General features: G+C 45.9%; 1 protein-coding gene and 1 long non-coding RNA gene across 3 annotated transcripts; one reads left to right on the top strand and one right to left on the bottom strand.

Moving 5' to 3' along the window:
• Positions 1-4,014: 4,014 nt before the first annotated feature.
• On the bottom strand, positions 4,015-8,484 carry LOC144293678 (uncharacterized). 2 transcript variants are annotated; one of them, XR_013360911.1, is made up of 2 exons: positions 7,729-8,484; positions 4,015-7,041 (listed from the first exon to the last, which is right to left on the bottom strand). It is a non-coding gene; the product is annotated as an uncharacterized LOC144293678 (long non-coding RNA). The 2 variants fall into 2 exon arrangements; XR_013360912.1 differs by lacking the exon at positions 7,729-8,484 and adding an exon at positions 7,429-7,697.
• A 713-nt stretch (positions 8,485-9,197) lies between these two features.
• On the top strand, positions 9,198-11,605 carry RAP2B (RAP2B, member of RAS oncogene family). Its single transcript, XM_077864648.1, has one exon. It carries the CDS (start codon positions 9,291-9,293, stop codon positions 9,840-9,842), a length of 552 nt encoding a protein of 183 aa, XP_077720774.1. The 5' UTR covers positions 9,198-9,290; the 3' UTR covers positions 9,843-11,605.
• The last annotated feature ends 11,425 nt before the right edge of the window (positions 11,606-23,030 follow it).

Here is a 23,030-nt window from a genome sequence, read left to right as displayed (position 1 = left end):
CAATCATTTATATTCCCAGTTTACAGACGATGACACTGCCGTTTAAAGAAGTTATATTAGTTACCTTTTGCTGTACAACAGATTACCCCCCAGGTATGGACACTTAAAAGAAGGGACTTTTATTATCTTCCAGTTTCTGAGGGTCAGGAGTCTGGGAGCAGCTTTAGCGGAATGGTTTTGGCTCAGGGTTCCTTCATGAGGCTGCAGTCAAGCTGTTGCTGGGGAAGCAGCCATCTCAACGCTGGACGGTGTTGACTTCCAAGTGCACTTTCTGGGTTACTGGCAGGCCTCAGTTACTCATCGCAGTTGAAGTAAAGACCCCAGGTCCTAGCCACATGGGCTTCGCCACACGGTTGCCTGGACGTCCTGAACATGTGGCAGCTGACTTCTTCTAGATTGAGAAATTCAAAAGACAGAGCCCAAGGCAGAGAAGCTACACTCTTTTATAATTTACTCTTAGAAGCAATAAACCCCACTTCTATCATGGTCCATTGGTCATGCAGGTCAACACTGAAACACCGTGTGACGGGACTATGTAGGGTATGAATGCCAGGAGGTGGGCACCGTGGGAGCCAGCCGGGAGACTGGCCGCCCCAGAGGTGAAATAAGTCATCCGGTTTTACATCTAGGAAGTGACTGAGCCAAAATTGGAAAGTACGTCCGTCAGACCAAAGTTCCATTGGCAGTTTCTGGACATCGAGAATCTGAATTTGTTTTTCAAAAAGTTAAATTTTTTTTTTTTTGCAGGTTTTTGTGTAAACCAAAGTTGGGTTGACCAAGACGTTGTATCGCATGCACAACCAGACTTGAAAACAAATAGGGATTTTTAAATGTGGTTTTTCGATGAAAACATAAGAGATGGTACTTTATCTTTCACTCAATGTTTAATGAACAGGCCTGATTAAAAAAAAAAAAAAAAGATGTGCAAATCGAATTGCCCGAAAAAATCCCGAGTTCCAGAAGAGTGGTTTGATGTTTGGGGTAAACACCGTGGGCTCACTTACCCAACACCATTCTTTAGGTATTTCTCTCTTGTCTTCCTTCACTGTACAAGGTGGAAAAGTTAAATGGGAATGTTCCCAGGATCCCTCACAGCTAGAAGAGCATTCAGCACTGGCCAAGGAAATTTAACTGCAAGCCTCTTGGTGCTTTTGTTTCTTTTCTTTTCTTTCCTTTTTTTTTTTTTTTTTTAGATTCTATTTATTTATTCATGAGAGACACAGAGAGAGAGGCAGAGACACAGGCAGAGGGAGAAGCAGGCTCCATGCAGGGATCCCGACGTGGGACTCGATCCCAGGACTCCAGGATCATGTCCTGGGCCAAAGGCAGACGCTCAACTGCTGAGCCACCCAGGGGCTTCTGTTTCTTGATAAAACAGAAGGTCCTCTTGGTACATCCCCCCACCACCACCACCACCATCTCCCTGCTGCAAAGGCAGACTCTGATCTCTGGGTCTCATGTCTCTTCACTATTGAACCACATCCAGAAGAACTCCAATTCCAGACTTCTTGTTATGTGAGAAATAAACTTTTATTTGTTTAGCTCCCCCATCCCTTAGTTGGGTTTCCAGTTAAGTGCAGCCATGAGTATTTCTAATTCTTTCAGTGTGAGGCAACTTTAGAAGATGTTAAAAATAAGATCAGCAAATCCTAAGGGAAGGAGGGGGTGTTAGAAAAGTTTTGTGGCTTGTTAAGAAAACTTATTTCTAAACAATTTGCCATGTAACCTAAATTCCTACATTATGCCGGCCGAGGGGTAAGACAACCACATTGATGTATCTCATAATTATTATTTTTCCTTAGATTCTAACAACAGCATGGGAAGTTAATTTTTTTTGCAAACAGTGCTGGAAACTTCTACGGGTGTCTCTCCTGCCTTTTCCCTGACCAGCCTCCCCGACTGCTCTATGGGTTGGACCATTCCCTTTGCTCCTGATCAGCTCATTGTATCGAGGTCTTGGCTGCAGCTACCAATGCCCAAAGTGACTCTTTTTCTGCTGCTACCCACTGAAGAGATAGGCCCTGCTGTAGAGGTCCACCCTGGAACCCTCTGTAGCGGCTGCAGCTGCCCAAAACTGCAGGCCCCGGCATCAGATGTTGCGGAGTTGTGGGCCAAATGCTGCTGGCGCCTTACCGTCTCAGTGATCTAGAGACTTTGCTGCTACTGCACTTGCTTTCCACTCGGGAGTCTCATGGGGCAATCCCAAAGGGTAACCTGAGAGGTGGGCACCACATTTGACAGACTTCTCTTTGGTGATTTCTACTGTCCTTGAATCACATTTATGAGCCTCAACCACCTCTTCTCCTACTTCTCAAGTCCCTTACAGAAGAGTGCAGTCAAGTCACTGTCCTGGACCTTCCTCCCTTGGCGTGCCCACATCGTAGAATGAAACCACCTTAGGCTCCAGCTGTAATTCTGGAAACATAAAAGTCATATAAAGTTGGCCTAATTGCACTTATAGCCTTATACACTAATAAAAGTATATCTGAATCAAACAGAATAAAAATAGGCTGTTTAATATTTGGGAAATTACATGGCATGGTCCCAAAGCATCCTGGAGGTTACTTGTCGCTTACAGAGCACAAATAATGCTTGGAGAGTCAAAGACCGTGTCACTTGCCCAACCCAACCTCCTCCCACCATTTTAATTTACGTTTAATGAAGGATCTTTTCAGAACTACGGGCTTTCCTAGGATAACAAAACTATTCTGTTTTTACAGAATTATTCAGCTTGGCCAGAGGAAATACAGTGGTATCTGTGAATGTTATTTCTCTCTTCCAGCCACCAAATATTAACTTCCTGGGTCACCCTATAGAAAACATGTTATTCAAGATAGGAAATTTCACTGCATATGAGGTTCGATGAGAAAGTAGATTTATCAGACATGTAATTTTCAGAAATTTCCTTTCCCATTATTACAATGAATATACAATTTTAAATGTTGCTTATGCCTGGTATTCTATTCACATCAGACACCGAGAACAGTTGAGAGCAAATTTCAGCCTAAAACCATGTCAGCAAAAGTATCTTTTTTCTTCTTCTTTTGCCTGGTAAAGAATTTGCAGCCTTGAGAATAATTCAGTTCCCAAACACAGTCGGACACACGGAAGGAGTGAGGGGGGCAGATCTCCTATAAGCCCCGGGGAAAACTGAGGGCAAAAGAGATGGGAGGACGCCTGGGTGCAAAGCGACAGAGAAAGCACAAATGTGTTAATGATGCAGAAGTCACAGCGAGGCTTTGAATGGCGCTGACACATCAACGGGCACCGTTTGCCACAAAGAGGAAGATCATTTCTGGAGAGGGACAAAACCATTTGGGAGAATGCAGCTGAAGCCCTCGATTCACTCGCTAATTGTGCAGACAGGCTGCTGTGTTCTGACGCCCGGAGGTCATGACCCTGGACATGCTTCATCCCACCTTCTGGCCAAACACCCCCCAAACCAGGTTGTCCTCGGGGACTTTGCCAAGAAAGGAACTTCCCGGGCAATGTTAGCCTATGAGACACAAATAGTCCCATCGAAAGAAAACCCATTAAATACAAGAGGAAAATTCTTTGATAAAGGAGTACTTAAGATATTTGTCTTATTTGACTTTTAATTTCTTGGCTATAGAATAACTGAACCCTACCTTGAGCTCAAATAGACTCAAATAGTCACAAGAACACTAGAGCTAGTTTTCTACCTTTTAAATAATTCTATAATAAAGACAAGAAAAGTATATAAAAAAAAGGTCAGGGTTTATTTTTGGGGGGGGGAGTTGGGTGGTAATTGGTTAGTTTTACTTTATTCTTTCTTTTTTTTTAAACATCCCAAATTCCTTACCATAAACATATGCTACTTATCTAATGAAAATGACATAACTATTTTCCTTATTGTGACAGAAAATCCTGCACAAGTACAACATTTTCTAGACAAATATCCTAGTACTCAAAGTGACTCCTTCTCTGAGCTTAGGTACTCAAGGTCTTATTTTAATTTAGCATGCAACAGAAAGAAAAACTCAAGAGACCGTATAGGTAAGACAGTTTTATTGAGTTCATTTAATTTCCCCTTAGTAATGAAACTTTTAATCACATAAATCAGTGGTTTGTGTGTGTATTTTCACTAAGGTTGACATGTGAGAGAGACATACTTACTTTTATAATTATTTGTTTGTATGTGTTGATACAAAACCCTCAGGGATTTTAACAGAAACCCACCAGACTTAAGAGGAATTATCAAGATCCTTCTTAAAAAAAAAAAAAAAAGAAAAAGAAAAAGAAAAAGAAAAAAAGAAAGTTGAATTGGCATCTTCACAAATTCACGTAAACCAAATTTAGCAGGTTAGCAACATCATACTGCGTACTGCACAGTCACTGTTAAAAAGCTTCATTTCTACTCGTTCCCAAGCCCACACCTGACCTCCCTTCCTACAGCAGGTGCCTTGCCATTTTTTATTTATGAAGAGAAGGTTGCTTGTAGCTTGAACTTCCTCAACTTCTCACCCTCTCAAGCTCCACTTCAGGTCTCTTGGCTTTTTCTTGACTGTTGGAGAGAAAGTATGTATCTTCAGGCTTCCCACTAGAGTCCTCAGACTCCTCCTTGGTCCTCTCCCCAGAAACTCCCATTCCGCGGACATCCTATTGCTTAGATCTCAATCGCTCCATCTTTACTGATGCTCTCCTTTCAAATGAAAAGCAAAGTGGGGCCATAAAAAAAAAAAAAAAAAAAAAGCCAAAAAAAAAAAGAAAAAGAAACCTTAAAAATGCTCGAAGAAAACACGAAGTGGCATCAGCTAAAGCTACAATCGTGATGAAATAAACCTCTGCTTTCTGTAAACGTGGAGGCAGGTAGGTGGCTTATGCTCTTGAGGACTTAGAAGACCTGGATTCCAACAAACCATCTCATTGCCCGAAGGCCCAATCTCAGTGTCCCAGAAGCTCAGCAGTCCCCGCTGTGGGAGCAAAAGCCAAGGGAGGAGGGTACCCTTGTTTGTGCAACATACATTGTCAACATACATTGTCAGTGCTTAAGCAGTCCTTACCCGGTAACTTTTACATTAGGTTGTTTCCTAGAAATACCTTTTCAGGTTACGTGCAAAAGTCAGTCTTCTTCGGAGAAAGGCTTTATCCACTGGAGGCTTGGTATCTTTCCCCAAGACAGCACCGATTTAGTGCTTCCACCCAAATAAGGATAGACTCTGCTCATCTTAAAAGTCATTTTGATGACTCAGGGAGACGGTAACGTCGGTATACATTTTTCTAAGGATCCAGGAAGTGGTATGTCTCACCATGGATTAATATAATCTTCTACTACAAGTGGAATTTGGAAAAGGAATAAAATGTACTTCCTAGTTTCATCAATAAATATTTATGGAGGGCCTCCCGCGGAGGCACTGTACTAGGTGTTATGAGGGTCAGAGATGGCTCCAAAGATAAGCCAGATATGGCCTCTGCCCTCAAGGCATTCCCAAGGTGCTGGGTGACAAGACATAGACGTGTCAATAATTACAGTAGAGGACAGATAATGATTCATGCCCTAAGTGAGGTAAAGACACCTAACAGATTTCACAGGAGGAAGTGGCCAATCCTAAAAATATATGTGTCATCAGTTTCTTTACTTCATTTTGAATCCCAAAGTCCTAGTGCAAATCTGTCTGTGAGAGAGCACCTGAACATAATAAACACTACTACCGAAGAATCCCTAATAGACAGTGTTCACACTGTGGCATCTTTCTGGTACTGGTACCAAGATTCGGTAATACCGATCCACGTGACGACCTGAGGTCCTGAGGAGGGAATCTTCTAGACCAGGCTGTGAGGCTACCTGGGTCAGAGTAGTAACTGCCATGCATTCATGGGGCTCTGCAGCTTTAAAAGCATGTTTCCATCCATTATCTGTCAATTATTTTCCCTGAGGACAGGCTGGCACCATGTAAAGTGCAGCCAGGACACCAGGGTTCTAATTTTGCTCCCTTCTCTCTGATGCAAAATGAGGGGTTTGGTCACTAGATTCTCTCCAAGGTTCCTCATGTAGCTAGGTACATAGGGCAAATTTTATTATCACCATTTTATAGACGGGGAAACTAGAGTCAAGAGAGCTCAAGGGACTCGCCCAAGGTCTCAGATAATAACTGATATCCAGTTCTTGAGACGAGACACCAGATCTGTAAGGACAAAGTATTTTCTATTATGTCAGACTCAGGACCCTTCCTAGTATTTGTGGGCAAGAAGACAAAGAAAGACCCACATAGCATTACTCTAAATACTTAAGTTATAAATCAAGATAGCAAACTGTTAACAAAATAGGATCCATGTGTCCTCTCACCCTGACAAATACCTCCTTACAAGGACCTGCATGGTGTGAATCAGGAATTCGGGACTCTTCCAAGGAGGAGGCTGGAAAGGGGAAGGGAAGCAAAGCTGACTCCATGGAGGACCCTTCCTGCACCCACTGGGAGCCCACAGCACCTGGGAGTGCACACCTCAGCCCAACAAACAGCCATCCCTGGACACAGGACTGAGTTCAAAATTCCAAGCAAGTCCTATTTGGGCAGAGGATTCCAGAATTCTGACTCCCTGGAGCCTGGCCTAGAAGCAGGTTCAGCTTCCTTGACCCTGCGGGAGGGTGCATCACCAGGGGAGAACCCCGGGGCGGTGGGCAGAGGTCCCTCTCGCTTGGGGTGGAGACAGTCTGACCTCAGGCCCCAAGGCTGACCCTAAGCAAGAGTACAACCTGGGGACTTCCCCAAGAGGAGGCAGTAGGGCCCGAGAGGCACACGCCAGCTTCTGCAGCCCAACACGGAGGCCGGGGTCCTAGCCCGGCCACTCACCCGCTGGGAAATCGCAGGCAAGTCACCCAACATCCCAGGACCTCAGTTGCTTCCTCTTTAAAACAGGTGTAACAAGGCCTGTGAGGCGGCGCGGAGGAGCCGTGCGGGACCTTCTGCAGACATTCAGCGCTGGTCAGTGCTGCGGGGCTTCTCCTCGGCTGCAGGAGGTGGGTGTGCCTCTGACAGGTGGGGTGCTCTTTGCTTTTTTCTTCTTTTTTTTTTTTTTTTCCTGGAGGATTACATAAGCACAGAGTTCGAGGCGGGCTCTCTGATAGTCAAGGTTAAAACACGTTGTCTGCGCTCCACCGTGAGGGCGGGGCGGGCACCCCCCGGCACCCCGCTCCCCTCCCCACCCCCCAGGCGGCGGCTGCACCCACGTCCCGCCGGGGCCGGTGGGGACTTGGGGCTGCGCCTCCGCGGCTCGGGGCAGGTCAGCCCGCGAACGTGGCCGGACCCGGGGCCCAAACCCAGCGCTCGCCACGCAGCCGGGCGCGTCTCGTCCGATGCGCACGCCGAGCGCGAGTAGCCTCGGCTTGCAAAACCAAAAAAAAAAAAAAAAAAAAAAGTGCAGACTCGGAGCTGGGGGGGTTGACGCAGCTCGTGCCCCCCTACCCACCCCCGCACCCCCGGCTCCGGGGCTCGTGCACACGCGGGCCCCCGACAGGTCCCGGGTCCCGGCCCCGGGCGAGGAGGCAGGGAGGCTGGGGCAGGTCGAGGCAGCGCCCCCGCCCCTCCCGCGGCCGCGAGCCCAGCCCGACGTGCAGGCGGCCCGCCCCCAAACCCAGACGTCTGCAGGAGGACAAGCCTGGGCATCCCCGCCCCCGCCCCCGCCCCGGGACCCGGAGCGGGCGGCGCACGCAGTCCGGGCGGCCCCCTTGCACGCCCCCGTCCCCCCACTTCCCGCCCAGCCGCACACTTTGCAAACTCCGCAGGAGCCCGGGCCCAGCGGGGGGAGCAGGGCGCCCGCGGCCTCCGGGCGCTGCGCAGCCAGGCTCGCCCCGCAGCAGCAGCGGGACACTATATTTAGCGCCGAGCTCTCCGCCTCAATTCCTCTTCTTTTTTTGCACCCCGGGCTCCCAGAACGACTAGGTCGGGGGAAGCGGGGGGGGGGGCGGGGAGCAGCGGGGAAAGAACAGCTGCGCCTCCGCCCCCCGCTCGAGCTCCGCAGGCGCCAATCGCGAGCCGAGGCTACTTTTCCGCCAATGAAGCGGCCGCAAGTGCGGGAGCCTCGGCGGCAGCCAATGGGGCCCCGGCCGGGGCGGCGAGACGGGCGCGGCGGGGCCAATGGGGCCCGAGGCCGGGAGAGGTAATGTGAGCCGCGCGGTGGCTGCGCGGGCCCCAGCTTCCTATTTCTAAGCCCGAAAACCTGTTCCGCCCACTGAGCATGCCCGGGCTCGCTGCCGGCGCCGCGGCCGTGCGGCTGGGGGTCGGCCCGGCCTCCGCGCTTCCGGGAGGCTCCCCTGTGCCGGCCGGAGCCCCCGCGGGCCCCTTTGTGCGGGACGACGGGGGTGGGGGGCCGGGAGCGTGTCGGGGCCCGCGCCGTGGGAGGGGGCACAGGTGCCCCGCGCGCCGCTCCCACGCCCTCGGGGTCTCCCGGCGCCCGGGACAACAGGAGCGGCCGAGCGCGCAGCCCACGCCGCGGCGCCACCGCCCCGCTGCACCAAGCCGCCCCCGTGCACACCCACGCGCGCGCTGCTCACCCCGCGCCCGGCCCTGGGCCCCTCGCACCGCCCGGGAGGCCCCGCCCCCGGACACGCCCCCCGCGCGGCCCCGCCCCCGAGCCCCTCGCAGGCCGCTCCCCGGGAGGCCCCGGCTCCGCCCCCCGCGCGAGGCCCCGCCCCTCGCGCCCAGCCCCGAGCCCCTCGCAGGCCGCTCCCGGGGAGGCCCCGCCCTCGCCCCGCCCCCAGCGCGGCCCAAGCCCCGCCCCCGCGCGAGGCCCCGCCCCCCGTGCCGACCCCGAGCCCCTCGCAGGCCGCTCCCGGGGAGGCCCCGCCCCGGCCCCGCCCCCCCCCCGCGCGGCCCCGCCCCCTCGCCCGGCCCCCCGGAAAACCCGGCGCGGCGGCTGGCGCGGGCGCGGCCGTCGGCGCACTGGGCATGCTCGCCGGGGCGGGGAGGGCCGGGCTGCGCGCGGCGAGTAGGAAGCCGTCGCCCCGCGGAGGCTGCGGGGAGAGCGCGCTGGGCCGCGGCGGTGGGCGCACGGTCTGCGGGGCCCCATGCCACGCGCGGCCCGGGCCGGCGCGCACGTAGCAGCAGCCCCCCCGGCAGCCCGCCGCCGCCGCCGCCGCCGCCGCCTCCCGCCGCCCGGGCCGCCGGCATTGTCCTCCCGCGCCGCCGCCGCCGCCGCCGCCGCCGCCGCCGCGCCGCCGCCGCCGCCAGGCTGAGCCCGGGGGCAGGTCGTGCAGCCGACGAGCCCAGGCGCCCCGCGGCGCGCACCCCCGACGGGGCCGCGGCGGGCGCGGCGAGGGCGCCGGCGGAGCCATGAGAGAGTACAAGGTGGTGGTGCTGGGCTCGGGCGGCGTGGGCAAGTCGGCGCTCACCGTGCAGTTCGTGACCGGCTCCTTCATCGAGAAGTACGACCCCACCATCGAGGACTTCTACCGCAAGGAGATCGAGGTGGACTCGTCGCCGTCGGTGCTCGAGATCCTGGACACGGCGGGCACCGAGCAGTTCGCGTCCATGCGGGACCTGTACATCAAGAACGGCCAGGGCTTCATCCTCGTCTACAGCCTGGTCAACCAGCAGAGCTTCCAGGACATCAAGCCCATGCGGGACCAGATCATCCGCGTCAAGCGGTACGAGCGCGTGCCCATGATCCTGGTGGGCAACAAGGTGGACCTGGAGGGCGAGCGCGAGGTGTCGTACGGCGAGGGCAAGGCCCTGGCCGAGGAGTGGAGCTGCCCCTTCATGGAGACGTCGGCCAAAAACAAAGCCTCGGTGGACGAGCTGTTCGCGGAGATCGTGCGGCAGATGAACTACGCGGCGCAGCCCAACGGCGACGAGGGCTGCTGCTCGGCCTGCGTGATCCTCTGAGCCGCCCGCGCGCGGGAGCCCCGCGCCCCCGCGCCCGCCCCCGCCCCCGCGCCCGCGCCCGCGGGGGGGATGCGCTGCGCCCGCGCGGACCTCGAGGGCCGCTGTGCCTCGGCCCCGGGGCGGGGGCGGGGGTGCCGGGGGCCCGGCTGGGCTGCACCGCCCGGCTCCCGACCCCCGCCGACCTCCGCTGACCTCCGCCGACCTCCGCCGACCTCCGCTGACCTCCCCCTCCGAGCCCCGGTGCAGCCCCGGTGCAGCCCCGGTGCAGCCCCGGGGGCGGTGCGGCTCCTGCTGCATGCACGCTGCTCGTGGACCCCGGGAGACGCGGATTTTTCCACCCCACTCCCCGCGTAAGGAGCCGTTAGGGCGCTGTGTGGGCAGCTCGACACGGGCCAAAGTTTCAGCCTGCAAAAAAAAAAAAAAAGAAAAAGAAAATAAATAAAAATAAATAAATAAATGGGGTGGGGAGGTAGAAAGGGAGGGGGCAATTTTTCCTTTTTTTTTTTTTATTTTTATTTTTTTTCTTTTGCCTCCAACCACCCCTTTTTGTAGTTCCACATGGAAGGAAGTCCGGGAGAACCAAATGAAGGAGCAGGACAGGAGGAAGGGAAGAAACTTTTGTGTTGGCTTTTTTTATTTTTTTATTTTTTTATTTTTTTTTCTTTCCTTTTTTTTTTTTTTTTTTTTTTTTTCCAGGAGGAGCTGGAAATTAAAGATCGGGTTCCTTTTCTGCCAGCTTGGAAGGGCAACCCTGTGACTGATTGTGATTCTAAGGATGTCTATGCAAAGTTGGATTCTTGTTACAGTGTATCCAATCTGAAGTATGCACATCTGAACTGGGACTGTAAACACTGATGCCAATGCAGTGTGGGGTGCCAGAAAGTGTCTGCTGATATTTGTGGAAAAAAAAAAATCTATTTTGTTTACCTACTGTATCAAAGGGGAGTCTGGGGGAGAACGGTAGTATTTTTTTTTTTTTTTATCAGCTGTGAAAAAAAAATGTTACAGATCTGCACATTTTTGTGTGTACTGTTGTGTGTGTGTGTGTGTGTGTGTGTTTCTTTGGGTTTCTTTTTGTTTTTTGTTTTTTTTTTTTTAAGTTTAGCTTTTCTTTTTGGTTGGCAGTGACAGGTTTTGATGACTAGCTCTTTAAAATACAGTACAAAGACTTCAAAAATGTGATTCAGGGCCCCAGCACCCCTGTGTCTGCAGAGTGCCTTCAAAACTCAGCTGTTCCAGCCGGTGCCAACCTGTGAACTTCCCACCATAACCCAGAATCTGCTATTCCCCAAACCACTTCCTAGTTTCCTTTCTGTAATCTTCCTGAAGGAGCCAGGACAATAGGGCCTGTTGTTTGGTGAATTTCTTTATTATTTCCAGCCCTTAAAATGTAATTTCCATGTCTTGCAATGGTTTTGGTTGTTTGTTTTTTTTTTTGTTTGTTTGTTTTTTTTTTATTTTGTTTTGGTTTTTTTTTTTTTTTTTTTCTTTTTTTGCCCTTCTTTCTTTCTTTTTTATCTGGCTTCATTTTGTTCAAATGTTCAGGTATTTAGCTCCCCTTTGTATTATTTTTAAAAATTTTTTGGGGTTATCTGTTCTAGGGTGTTCCTCCAGAAGCAAAGAACAAAATTTTCCTGTTGTGATGTACCAAGAGAATTCTCACTAATTGTAATTTTTAATTCCAGACACGCGTTTAATCATTGTCTCTCCATTTTAAGACTTTTAATACAGATGTCATTTTTAAAGAAACAAATCCAAAACTATTGTTTGTGTTTCTGTGTTTCATATTCAGTGATTTAATACAGTATCGAGGCTGAGGTGGATAGGGGCAGCAGGTGCATGATGCTCCCAGCAGAAATACCTCAGTGACAAGTTGGGTGACATTACTTCCAACTCCCGTAAATATGGAAAAAATCTTAAAGGTCTAAGAAGCCCTGAGGGTATGGCCATTACCATTTGACTACAAGATAAGCAGGATTTTGAATCTGTTCTGCTGACAGGGAGCAGTTTACCTCACTGTGGGTAGGGAAGGGGAGAAACCAACTCCTAATACTGCCTTAGATTTGGTGAAGTCACCAGTCACCCGACCAGGCAGGGTAGTGCTTTTAACTTTTCTTTTTCTTTCTTGCTTTCTGTCTTTCTTTCTTCTTCCTCTTTTTTTTTTTTATTAATGTTTTTGTTTAATTACATCACATACAAAGTCAAAAACATGTTTGAGGAACATGATTTCCAATTCTGAAGTCATTCCTAGTAGGGTTTTCTGCAGTGCATTTGTGTGGGTTGCAGACCCTGTCTTAATACTTGAGGTTTTGGTTTGAAAATAGGTCATTATATTAAAAAAAAAGAAGAGAAAGGGAAAAATAAGATAGACCCCTTACTCCCATTAAACTGCAATTTGTGGACCATTTTGACCTCATGAAATTTTCCTTCTAACAGTAGGAGGCAGTGTGAGCTTCGTATTGTATTTTATTTTACTTAAGGGCCACTTTACTAATATAACCTCTGTGTAGAATAAAAGAAACTATATGACTGTATATCAAGAGCACACGATACACCTTAGCTGTGTGAAGTCATCTGTGGGGGAAGCCAAAAGAAGTTACAGGCCACAGGCGTCTTTAAAGCTGTATTAACATCTTGCCTTAAAAATGTGTCCTTGGCCCATGTGACCTGTCACTCAATATTCCAGCGTGGTGGAGAAAGAGAGAATTTGCCTGTGATGGTCCTATGGCTTTTTTTTTTTTTCATTCTTGATCTTACATAAGGTTAGAATCACTCGTTTGGAAGGCAGTATGTACGTGAGAAATAGAGAAATTAAGAAATAACTCAAATTTATGTCTTTGCAAATATTGCCTTGCATTTGAATGAATTCAGTTCTTTGGTAGATTCAAAGTGTTGAAGATTCTGAAGACCTCTACCAGGTTCTATGTGAAGGACTTTTTTTTTTTTTTTTTTAAAGGCATTTGGTGACTGTTGAGTTATGGCTTTGTTGGTTTTTTTTTGTTTTTTTTTTTTTTTTTTAAGCCTTTGACATAAAGTGCTGCCAAAATATCTAACTAACTTAAGACATGTATATACTCCTGAAACGGAGAATTTGAAAACAGCAAATTGGACATGGACTAGGTTGCTGGGTGCATTAATCATCTTCACACAGCATTTAGTCACTTGCATGACTAATACTTTATAGGTGTGAGATGCCAGGGCAGACTTTAATATGCTTTCACTGAGTACTGTAAGATAAATGCTTTCTGGATTCTCCATGAAAAGCAATTTTGCGTGTGTGCCTGGAGCAGGGACGTAGTAGTTCTGGGTTTTGTAGCTTTCTCCATTATTTTCTTGACAAAATTGACAGATATCGGGGGCATTGTTCTTAAAGACTACTCAGTTTATTGGGCTAGTAAGAGCCCCCTGGAGTATGGAGTATGGTGTGAAAAGACAGAAGCATTTGTTTCCATGAAAAAAGCTGGGTTGACCTGAGAGTGTCCAAGGAAGCGAGGGAGTAGGCTGTAAGGCAGGCCTCACCTGCCCCATTGGAAACTGGGTGGGAAAGGAGCCTTGAGCTGGGAGAGCAAAAGCTAACTTTTAAACTTGACCCCTGCTGTTCGTTAACAGCTTTTCCTTTTGGTCCCTGTTATCCAAGCTTTCGGTCTATTCAAAGGATGATTTTTGTCCTCCTTTGGTAAGATCCTCAGAAAAATGGAAGGTGTCATTGTTGGAAGACTTACCATTGTCATGTTTGGGAGTTGCGGTTCTTAAGCAAGAATAATTTCTAGGTCGTTAACTGGAGAAATAGACCTCCCTGAATCCCGTTTTAGGATCAGATCCGTTTTGGGGTTAGAGTTCTTTAGAAGTCTAGAGGCTTCGCTCTTCCCGATTGGTTAACCTTTTCTGCTGGAGGCGGTCCTAAAATGCTTCATTTCTTTGGCCTGTTCTGGTAGTTTCATAAATGATTTCACCAGCATGTAATTGCATCTCTCGAGCCAAAGTCCAGTATTTCTCACAGGTAGGGTGGGAAAGTGAAAGAACCCTGCCCGCGGCAGCTGGCCTTGAGAAATAGATGCAAAATGTCACAAAAAGTACATATTTACTTTCCACGATAGCTGGAATGAGCTGCCTTCTTACAAAGGAGACAAAGATTTAATTTAGAGATCACCACTGTTAGTTAAAATGCTATCAAACACTTGTCACACTGTCCGCTTAATTGGGAAAAGCTTGCTATATGAAATGCTGTCCTTGTGAAAATGTAGCAAATTCCTAACAATGTGGTGTTTCTTATTGTGATCTTTTACTCAGACTACTAGGAATCATTAAGTGCATTTGATTGAACATGGTGCTAGTTCCAGAAGGCATATTTGACTTCGTAACAATGGATTTTGACGGTTTGAGAAGAAGCCTTTAGGAGTATCCTAGCCAGAGGTTTTTAAACTTGACTACCTGTCAGAATCACCTGGAGGTTAAAACAGGTATTGCTGGGCCCTTCTTCTAGTTTCTTATTTAGTGTGTCTCGGCAGGCATAAGCTCCTGTTTTCATTTCCAGCCAGGTTTCCAGATGAGGTTGATCCTGCTGATGCAGGGATCATCACACTTTGAAAGCCAATAAACTAGTCCAAACTCCAATCGAGTGAGTACTAACTGTATCAGGAGCCACCTAGATAGGGAGGGAGGGACTCAGGCCCACGGCACACATTGCAGAGTGCTGCCTACCCCAAAGTCATAAAAGAATCTTGATTGAAATTTATAGCTCAAGAGGGCAGAGACCATTGACAATCAGGCTGTTCAAAACTGGCACGTGGCCCACTACAGACACACGGCAGGCAGGTAGAGTGTTGGAGCATTTTCAGTTAATTTATGTGAACAGTTCGCCTGTGGTTTTCGGTGTTAACTTCAGAAGTTGACTAAAATGAGAAGAACAGGGGCACAGCCTAAGTAATCAGGAGTAACTTTTCTTCCCCTCAAAAATTGTAAAAAAGAACGTCTTGATACTTGTCTTCTCTTTGCTTCAAGGTTAAGAAGCAAGGATCTTAACATATCCCAGCAAGGATTCTAAAAAAGAAAAAAAAAAAAAAGGAAAAAAAAAAAAACTATAGAGAATTTAAGTCTGCAGGTCGTGGTAAGCACATGTATGTGTCACATGTATGTATGTAAATACATATGCTCAAGGCTCTTAGCTGGACTTCCCAGGAATCCGTTCACGTTCGGTGTCCTGTGGGCACATTGTTGTTCATTCTGAGACCATGCGCACGATAAACCTGCCACCACGCACCTTGTTCCCTTATGCACCCTGATCTTTCGGAAGGAGTGTTCATCTGCTTTGTAAATTGGAGGGCACAGTAATTTCGTAGCCTTCCTTTGGTTTTAAACAGAAAACTCTGAGGAAATGTTTTCTTAGAAGAGGAAATTATGTGCTTTTTTGATCCACCTGACTAAAACAACATTTTTTTTTTTTAATGAATTGTCTGACAAAATTATGCGTGGCTAAGTTTATCAGAGATTGGAATATGTTTGGTTGGTTTACCTGTGGTAACTCTGCAAGTGTAACAAACACACTTTTTTTTTTTTTTTTTTTTTTTTAATAGAGAAGAGAAGGATTACTGATGCCTTCAGCATACAGGTGGCCCAAAATGGCCCTAGATGATTTCTTGGTCAAGAAGATGTTTGCAGTGGAAGTTCGTAAACGTAGCTGCAACTGATTTATCCCTTATTCAGTAAGCATTTGTTGAGCACCTACTATTGGCTGTGGTGTAAGGACTAAAGCTCAAGTAGGAGGAAGCCAGGCAAAGGAGCAACAGTATTGTCCTTTAATCGCTGTAAACTGTGAAAATAGTAAATATTAAACAAAAGGAATATATGGAAATAGTCAGCTACATGTGCCATCAATTTTAACATAATACTGCAGGTCTGTCTGGCAGGCAGATAGAGAAGGTAAACTTGCTGAGAATTGGAACTTCACTTTGAACGGTATGTGGATATTGCAAATAAAAATGGATCCCATGAGGTTTGAGTAACTAATAGTTGTTCTGTTTCATGTGAAACTCTGCAATTTTGTGCATCGTTTCCAACTTCCTTTTGGAGGTTAGCTAAAATGGAACATTTAGAAATAGGAGACCAGGTTGCTTCCATACTTTCATGTCAAGGGGAAGAGGGGAAAATGGAGGGAAAGACAGGAGATCTGTAGCCACTGTTTAAAAAAACAACAACAAAGAACTTTAAATGAAGAAACGAAAAAGGAAAATACAATTTAGATACTTTACAAAAAGAAGCAGTTGTTGGCAAACAATCTTTTTTGGGGGGGTTCTTCACGTGAAGAAGATTCAGGGTAAGATGTCTCTCTTGTAGGAGATAATCTTCTAAAAAATGAGTGTGCCAAAGAATTAAGCTGACACTTTAAGTTTGTGAAGCTTACAGCAATTTCTACAAAAGCTCTGGTTCTCACGCCTTTCGTACTTATTGGAGGAAGGCTCTGAGAAGGAGGTGTTGGGCAACAAGCTGTACGAGGTAACAATAACAGCGGTTATTGTAAAACCATGGAAACTGAAGGGAGATGTAACTATTAACCTCCTGCAGTTTGCAAGATGATTTCCAGTGACTGTTCTATGTAGACTATCTCCCGAATTACCAACACACTTTTTGAACGTGGAGAGTATGAGAACTACAGAGATAGCTGAATAGTTCATCTGAAGGTACTTCGCCACCTATTTTTTTAATCTGACGATAGAACCATTTATGAGATGCAAATTTATTACTTATAGTTTTATAGCTAAAGCAAAGGTCTTAATATTTTACATCTATCTGACCGTTTATAAAAAGCATTCAAAATTTGGTTTTAGCCATGAATTCAGAATATTTTCATGTTATTTAATGTTATGCATATTGATATTAATATAATAGTTTTAACATTCTCTTTAAAGACTAACATTATATCTCATTCAAGGAAAGAGCCTCTGTGGAGATCTGTACTAGCCCAATTCTATATGAACGTGTATGCCAACAAAATATATTTTAAAATATATTTTAGATAGTTTTGCATTCTGCATTGCAAGTGGGTAAGAGGATTGCGAAAGCATATTCTTGAGTTTGATCTCAACGTCATTTATCGTCTAGTAGAGAAAAGGCTTGGGTTTGGAGTTCTTTACTCTGAGTTTGGTTAATTAGCTTTATTTCGTCATAGTACTTGTTAGTTTTCTTTTTGTGTATCATTTCATTCATCCACATATGGTTTACGCAAATGGTTTTCTCTGTTACAAATGTAATTTGTATTAATTGATGAAAAAAAATCTAAGAACTGATTACCTAATGACTATATAAAAGTGTTTTCTGTGTAATAGAAACAGATCCAACTAGTTAGAGAGAGCTGCCCACTAAACAGGCATTGTCTTCAGGTTCGCGCATAGTCTCTGTGCTTTATTTTAAAAACTAATGAAGGATGTTTTAAAAAAAAATGAGTTCGATCACAGGAATATTCATTTTAAGGTACTTAGGGCTGCCTAAAAATATCTCCAGGCCCTCCCTTCTTCCTCACTACTCTTCAGCAGAGGTCCAAAAATGAGAAATAGCCCACGTGCATTCTCTTTTCTGAAGCGAATCATCTACCTTGAAAGGCAGGGACAACAAACAGGAACCTACTGCAAAGAACAAAACTGTTTTTTTCCTGAATTTTTGTACAAACCAGGACTATTTTGTTATCAAGGAGGCACAAAGAGTGGGAAGGGCAATAAAATATCTTCCTGAGTCATCCAGGTAGCGTTCGGCGGGCTGTTGGGGACCCCGGTTGCTCAGGCAGGAGAGGGCGATGGAGCTGGAGGGGCCCGGAGGGCAGGGCGCCAGGTGGATGGGTCCCTCAGCCCACACCCCTACTCCTGCCTTCCTCCAGCCCGCAGCATTTCCTTGCGTGCAGATTCGTGATTCACTGTGACTCAGGATTAATTGAGGCTTATTTCTGCCACCAGCCAAGGGTGAGGAAGCCTATGGGATGGCGGGATCGTGCTACTGTCACAGAGTTGACTCTAACTCGGGGTTCCTCAGCCTCAGGACTATTACCATTCTGGGCTCGATGATAGCTCTTTGTGGGGGGCTGCTGTCCTGTGCATCGGAGAAGGTTTAGCGGCATCCCTGGCCTCTACCCACTAGATAGATGCCAGTCGAAGAAGCCCCTCAACCCAGACAATCAAAAAGATCTGCAGACGTTGCCAGATCATTCCCTGGGCCAGGGGCCCAACAGCCCCGGGTTGGGAACCATCGCTCTGCACTGGACCACGAAGAGATGGAGGAGGCAGGCTTAAACCCAGAGGAGAGATAGGCTGAACCTGTAGTAAACCTGAGACTTTCCTTACTCCAAGAGACTCCTGTAAGGTCCAAGATTTAAACAAACAGATTTCCTTATTCCAGAGCATTACAGCGAATGCTCTTCTATTGCAATAGCAGTGTTCTCTGCCGTGCTTGGGATGAAGCACTCTGATCAGCTCATCAAATCCACACGTAAGAGAAAAGCGCAATATTCAGGGATTGAGAGCTATTGGGGATTTCGGTGACCTTGGAAGGAGGACTATGATTTCAAAGGAAGGTGTGCTCTGGTCGGGGTGAGGAACTTGGCGAGTCATTCGGGCACGGCCACGCTGGTGACTAAGTAGAGGGACCTAGATGTGTGGGAGGGATCCTGAAAGGGAAGTGAAGGGCAACGGTGCTTTAGTTCTGTTTGGGGTCCCTCGAGCCTCCACTGGGAGACATCTGGGAGGTTTTCAGCCTTACTCAGCTTCCTCCACTTCACCTCACAATCTCTTCCCTGTTTATCCAGGCCCCTGTTCGACATCTGGACTCCTCACTTTGGGGGAGAAAGGATGTGTTTTATGCATCCTGTCCCTCTTTATTTTTTGCCTTTTTACAATTCCTCCCTCCCTCCCTCCCTCCCTCCCTTTCCTTCCTTCCTTTTTCTTAGCTACCTTCAGAACAAATGGACTGAATTTGTCCAAGGGGGACTCCTGCTGGTTAACTGCACACACCTGCCTGTGCCCAGACCCCTTAGCCGGGCTGGCAAGAAGGGGACTGCAGAGGCGGCGGTGAGGGCTTTGTAATGAAGTGCCTCTGGAATCTGGTGTCTCAAGCCAGCACAGATGCTGGCTGCCAACCCCTGAAACACAGCATTAAGTATCTTGTCAGCAAGTTCATTAATGTGGAATTAACTCAGTGACCATGGATATTTGATTTTTTTTTTTTCTGAACCAGACATGGTTGTTTTCGTTCTTAAGTTTTAGATGGAATAGATATTTTAAAACCTGTGCAATACAGTCCCTAAAAACTTTAAGCAACTAGACAATTAGACACCCGAGGGGTGGGACCATGGTGATTCTACATTTCATAGCCAGGCACATTTGGAAATCTAACATTCCTAGTGAAGTAGGAGATATAGCAGTTTTGTAACTGAGCGAGAACAATCTCCAAGCCCATCAAAAGGCTCTAATCAGCCAGAAGAGGCTCTCTAAGAAAGGTAGGCGGTAAATGAAATAATTCTGCACAATAAAAAGTACTGTTTGGTGAGAGTGGATGAGTGATTTGGGTGCTTCTTGAACTGGCTTCTCAAATTTGAGAATAATCTTGTGTTAACAGTGAATGGTGTTAATAGAAATATTTCATTCTCTGTAGTATCTTTGTATTAAATCGAAAATGGTAACATCCCATTTAATTGGCGACGTGGTCATAATTAAGATAGAGAAAACAGATTTGGTTTATCTAAATTTCCTGTTTTCCTTATATTCGTTTTCCTCTTTTATGATCTGTGCTGTTCTGCAACATTTTTTTTTCTTATCTCTAGTGTTGACTGGCTTTGGGGAGCATTATGTTTTCTTTCTAATTAAAAAGTTTAGAATGAGAGAAATATTCAGTTATGAATCACTGTAGCCATTAGCCAAGAAAATATATGTGTTCATAAATTTAAACACATAAATTAATTGTGTAGGATGTTTTTGCAATGTCATTATTTGTGTTTACTTTTCATAGCTGAGAATGATTTTCCAATGCAACGTTTTCCATGGAAATGAAATTCTCCCTTTTCTTTGATTAATTACCATTTGACTAATATTTGAAAAAAGAAACAGGTGGTAATTATTTTCTTAAAGTGCTATCTATCATGAAGGCTCTCTATTTTACATTTTGTAGCAGATTACTAACAATTGTTCTTTTTAACCTTTTCCTCAGAGGAATAGCGTTTATGAATAGAAAAAAAGCATGTATGTGAGTTACCCAAAAGTCATACGGTAGTTGTTTGGATTTATCATGGTGGTGGTGATTTGGGCAAAATATCTGCCCTCTTAATTACAAGTACTAAAATTGATTTGTACTAGCCTATAGGGAAGCATCAAAAACGCATGCACAGTGGGGCTATAGTGCCATTTTGCTGTTAACCATTTTGGATACTGTATAGAGTAATAACACACTAGAAATAAATAAACAAAATGTTGGCCTCCTAGAAAGTTATTTCTGTTTAGTCATTTTAGCATGCAATTTAGAAAAAAAAAAAACTATGATGAAAATGTATCAGCGTGGTAACACAGTGCCATACAGTGAGAATCGCCAATCGTCACGTTACAAAAATTTTCTGACCATCTAAATTCTTTTTTTTTTTTTGTCCCCTTACTTCCCAAGTCGGGCCCATTTCGACTATTAAAAAAACGCAGTCTTTCATTTGCCAGGGAATACGAAGAGACTTGGCTGTCTGCAATTAATTCCAAATATATTTTAAACTATCACAGATCAGAACCTCAGGAGACGACAGGAAACTGATTTTTACGTGTCTACTATGAGAATACAAACTTTGCGTAGAGTCTGGTGTCACTAAGCAGTAGGAGACCAGGAATACGGTAGAGAAAGTGAGGAATTTCATGACTGTTGTCAATATCAGTGCCACCGAAATTTCATTTCCTTATTCAATTTGTGAAACAAGTATTTTCTTGGCTATTCTTTATGTGCATTTTAGAGCAAAAATAAAATCTCTGTAAGTTTGTTATTTTTAAAAATTGAGCTTTCAGAGTAGTTTCCTCTTGGTATTATTCTTTAAAATATAGTTGACCTGAATAGAGTTAAAGCTTTTGCCCAAAATACTAAATTATGGTTCCTATAGCAACCATAATTTACTCTCTTATATAACTCCCTGCTTCATGCCATGGTTAATATATGCAATATAACTCTAATTAACTTTCATCTTTCTTTAGATTAAGTGTGTGGTTTCCAGGAATAGAAAGTGGAGGAAGGTGGAGATTGATGCTGTGTTTGTAGAATCTGCAGATTGGGAACAGGAGGATTGCTAAGTAATAGAAGAAGGATTTACTTAGGATTTCAATCATAATATTTTATATTTTGAATCAGGAAAAAAATAATTATATCAAAATGCACATTTAAATTCATAATGTAGGGATCCCTGGGTGGCGCAGTGGTTTGGCGCCTGCCTTTGGCCCAGGGCGCGATCCTGGAGACCCAGGATCGAATCCCACGTCGGGCTCCCAGTGCATGGAGCCTGCTTCTCCCTCTGCCTATGTCTCTGCCTCTCTCTCTCTCTCTCTCTCTCTGTGTGACTATCATAAATAACTAAAAATTAAAAATAAATAAATAAATAAATTAATTAATTAATTCATACTGTATAAAACGCACAGATGAAGTTTCTTAAACTGGTATTACAGATCTTGAATTTGGAGTCTCAAAAAATAATTATCAGACAATGTAGTTGGAAGACTGCATTATAGAAGATGGTGAGGTCAAATATATATTTTAAGTTGTTATCCTTATTTTATTTTAGCTATCTGTAAACCATGAAGAATGCGTTCATCATTAACTATTGAGCACCAAGTAAGCATTGTACCAAGAATAAGAATCCAGCTGTGCCTTTAATGTATGTAATAGGTTTATACATTGAATTTTATTACTAGTTCTCTCTATGAGAAGTTAAGTCTATAAGGGCAAGACTCATCCTTTATCCCCACCACCTGGAAGAGAGGCTGGCATGAATCAACACTCCGTTGAATGAATGAACGAATGAATGAATGAACGAACAGCTAGCACAAGGGGAAAGGAAGCAAGTTTGATGAGAACCCTAAAAATAGGTTACAATTACCAGAAGGGTTAGAATATTCCAAAGTTCTGCATCAACTGTAGGCAAACATTATAGAATGAAACCTGTGGCCTGTTCTTTTAATCATTTAATCATAAAAATTTATAGTTTGGAATAGCAATGCTATTATAGTGTTAATGGGACTTAAATTTTCTGAAAAGTTGTCAGGAACAAAATCAAAAGACTTCCAGGCAGAACTTTTGGGAAATTGGCATTTTTTTTTTTTTTTTTATAAACTTGTCCCTGCTTTTCATTGGTTTTCCAAATACGGGTTATGCTTTGGTTTAGGCAATGGATATGATTATGAAAAAAATTACATAAAATGTACTCATGTTTTTTTGAGATTTATTTATTTATCTGAGAGACAGGGAGGGAGAGGGACAAGCAGACTCTGCGCTGAGCACAGAGCCCTACAGGCAGTTTAATCTTACATCCTTGGGACCATGACCTGAGCTGGAACAGAGTCAGATGCTGGGCAGACCCAACCAGGTGCCGCAGATTTAATTACATTTAAAGTAAAATTAAGAAACTCACTTTTTAATGACCCTGTCTCTAACCAGTAGCTAACAATTAGAATTTCTGTTATCACACACTGGATTTTTCTCACCTTAGACATTTGTTTCTTTTAATTTTTTTTTTTAAATTTTTATTTATTTATGATAGTCACAGAGAGAGAGAGAGAGGCGCACAGACACAGGCAGAGGGAGAAGCAGGCTCCATGCACCGGGAGCCCGATGTGGGATTCGATCCCGGGTCTCCAGGATCGCGCCCTGGGCCAAAGGCAGGCGCCAAGCCGCTGCGCCACCCAGGGATCCCCTAGACATTTGTTTCTTAAATTACTGTATGTTTTTTTAATTTGAGCACCCGGAATTCTGTTTTTCAGAATGGCAGACTCTTATTAAACTTAATAGTATTGGGGCACCTGGGTGGCACAGGTGGCTAAGTGCCAGACTCTTGATTCCGGCTCAGGTCATGATCTCTGAGACCAGGCCCCACATTGGGCTCCATGCTCAGCAGGGAGTTTGCTTGAGATTCTCTCTCTCTCTCTCTCTCTCTCTCTTTCTCTCTCTCTCTCCACCCCCCCTTTCTCTCAAATA

This window comes from Canis aureus, chromosome 22, assembly GCF_053574225.1.
Source record: "Canis aureus isolate CA01 chromosome 22, VMU_Caureus_v.1.0, whole genome shotgun sequence".
Classification (NCBI taxonomy): Eukaryota; Metazoa; Chordata; class Mammalia; order Carnivora; family Canidae; genus Canis; species Canis aureus.
This window is presented reverse-complemented; position numbering and strand designations above follow the sequence as displayed.

Bases quoted from the DNA above. Each gene is read 5' to 3' on its own strand.
- RAP2B (XM_077864648.1), top strand. From the start codon at position 9,291: ATGAGAGAGTACAAGGTGGTGGTGCTGGGCTCGGGCGGCGTGGGCAAG.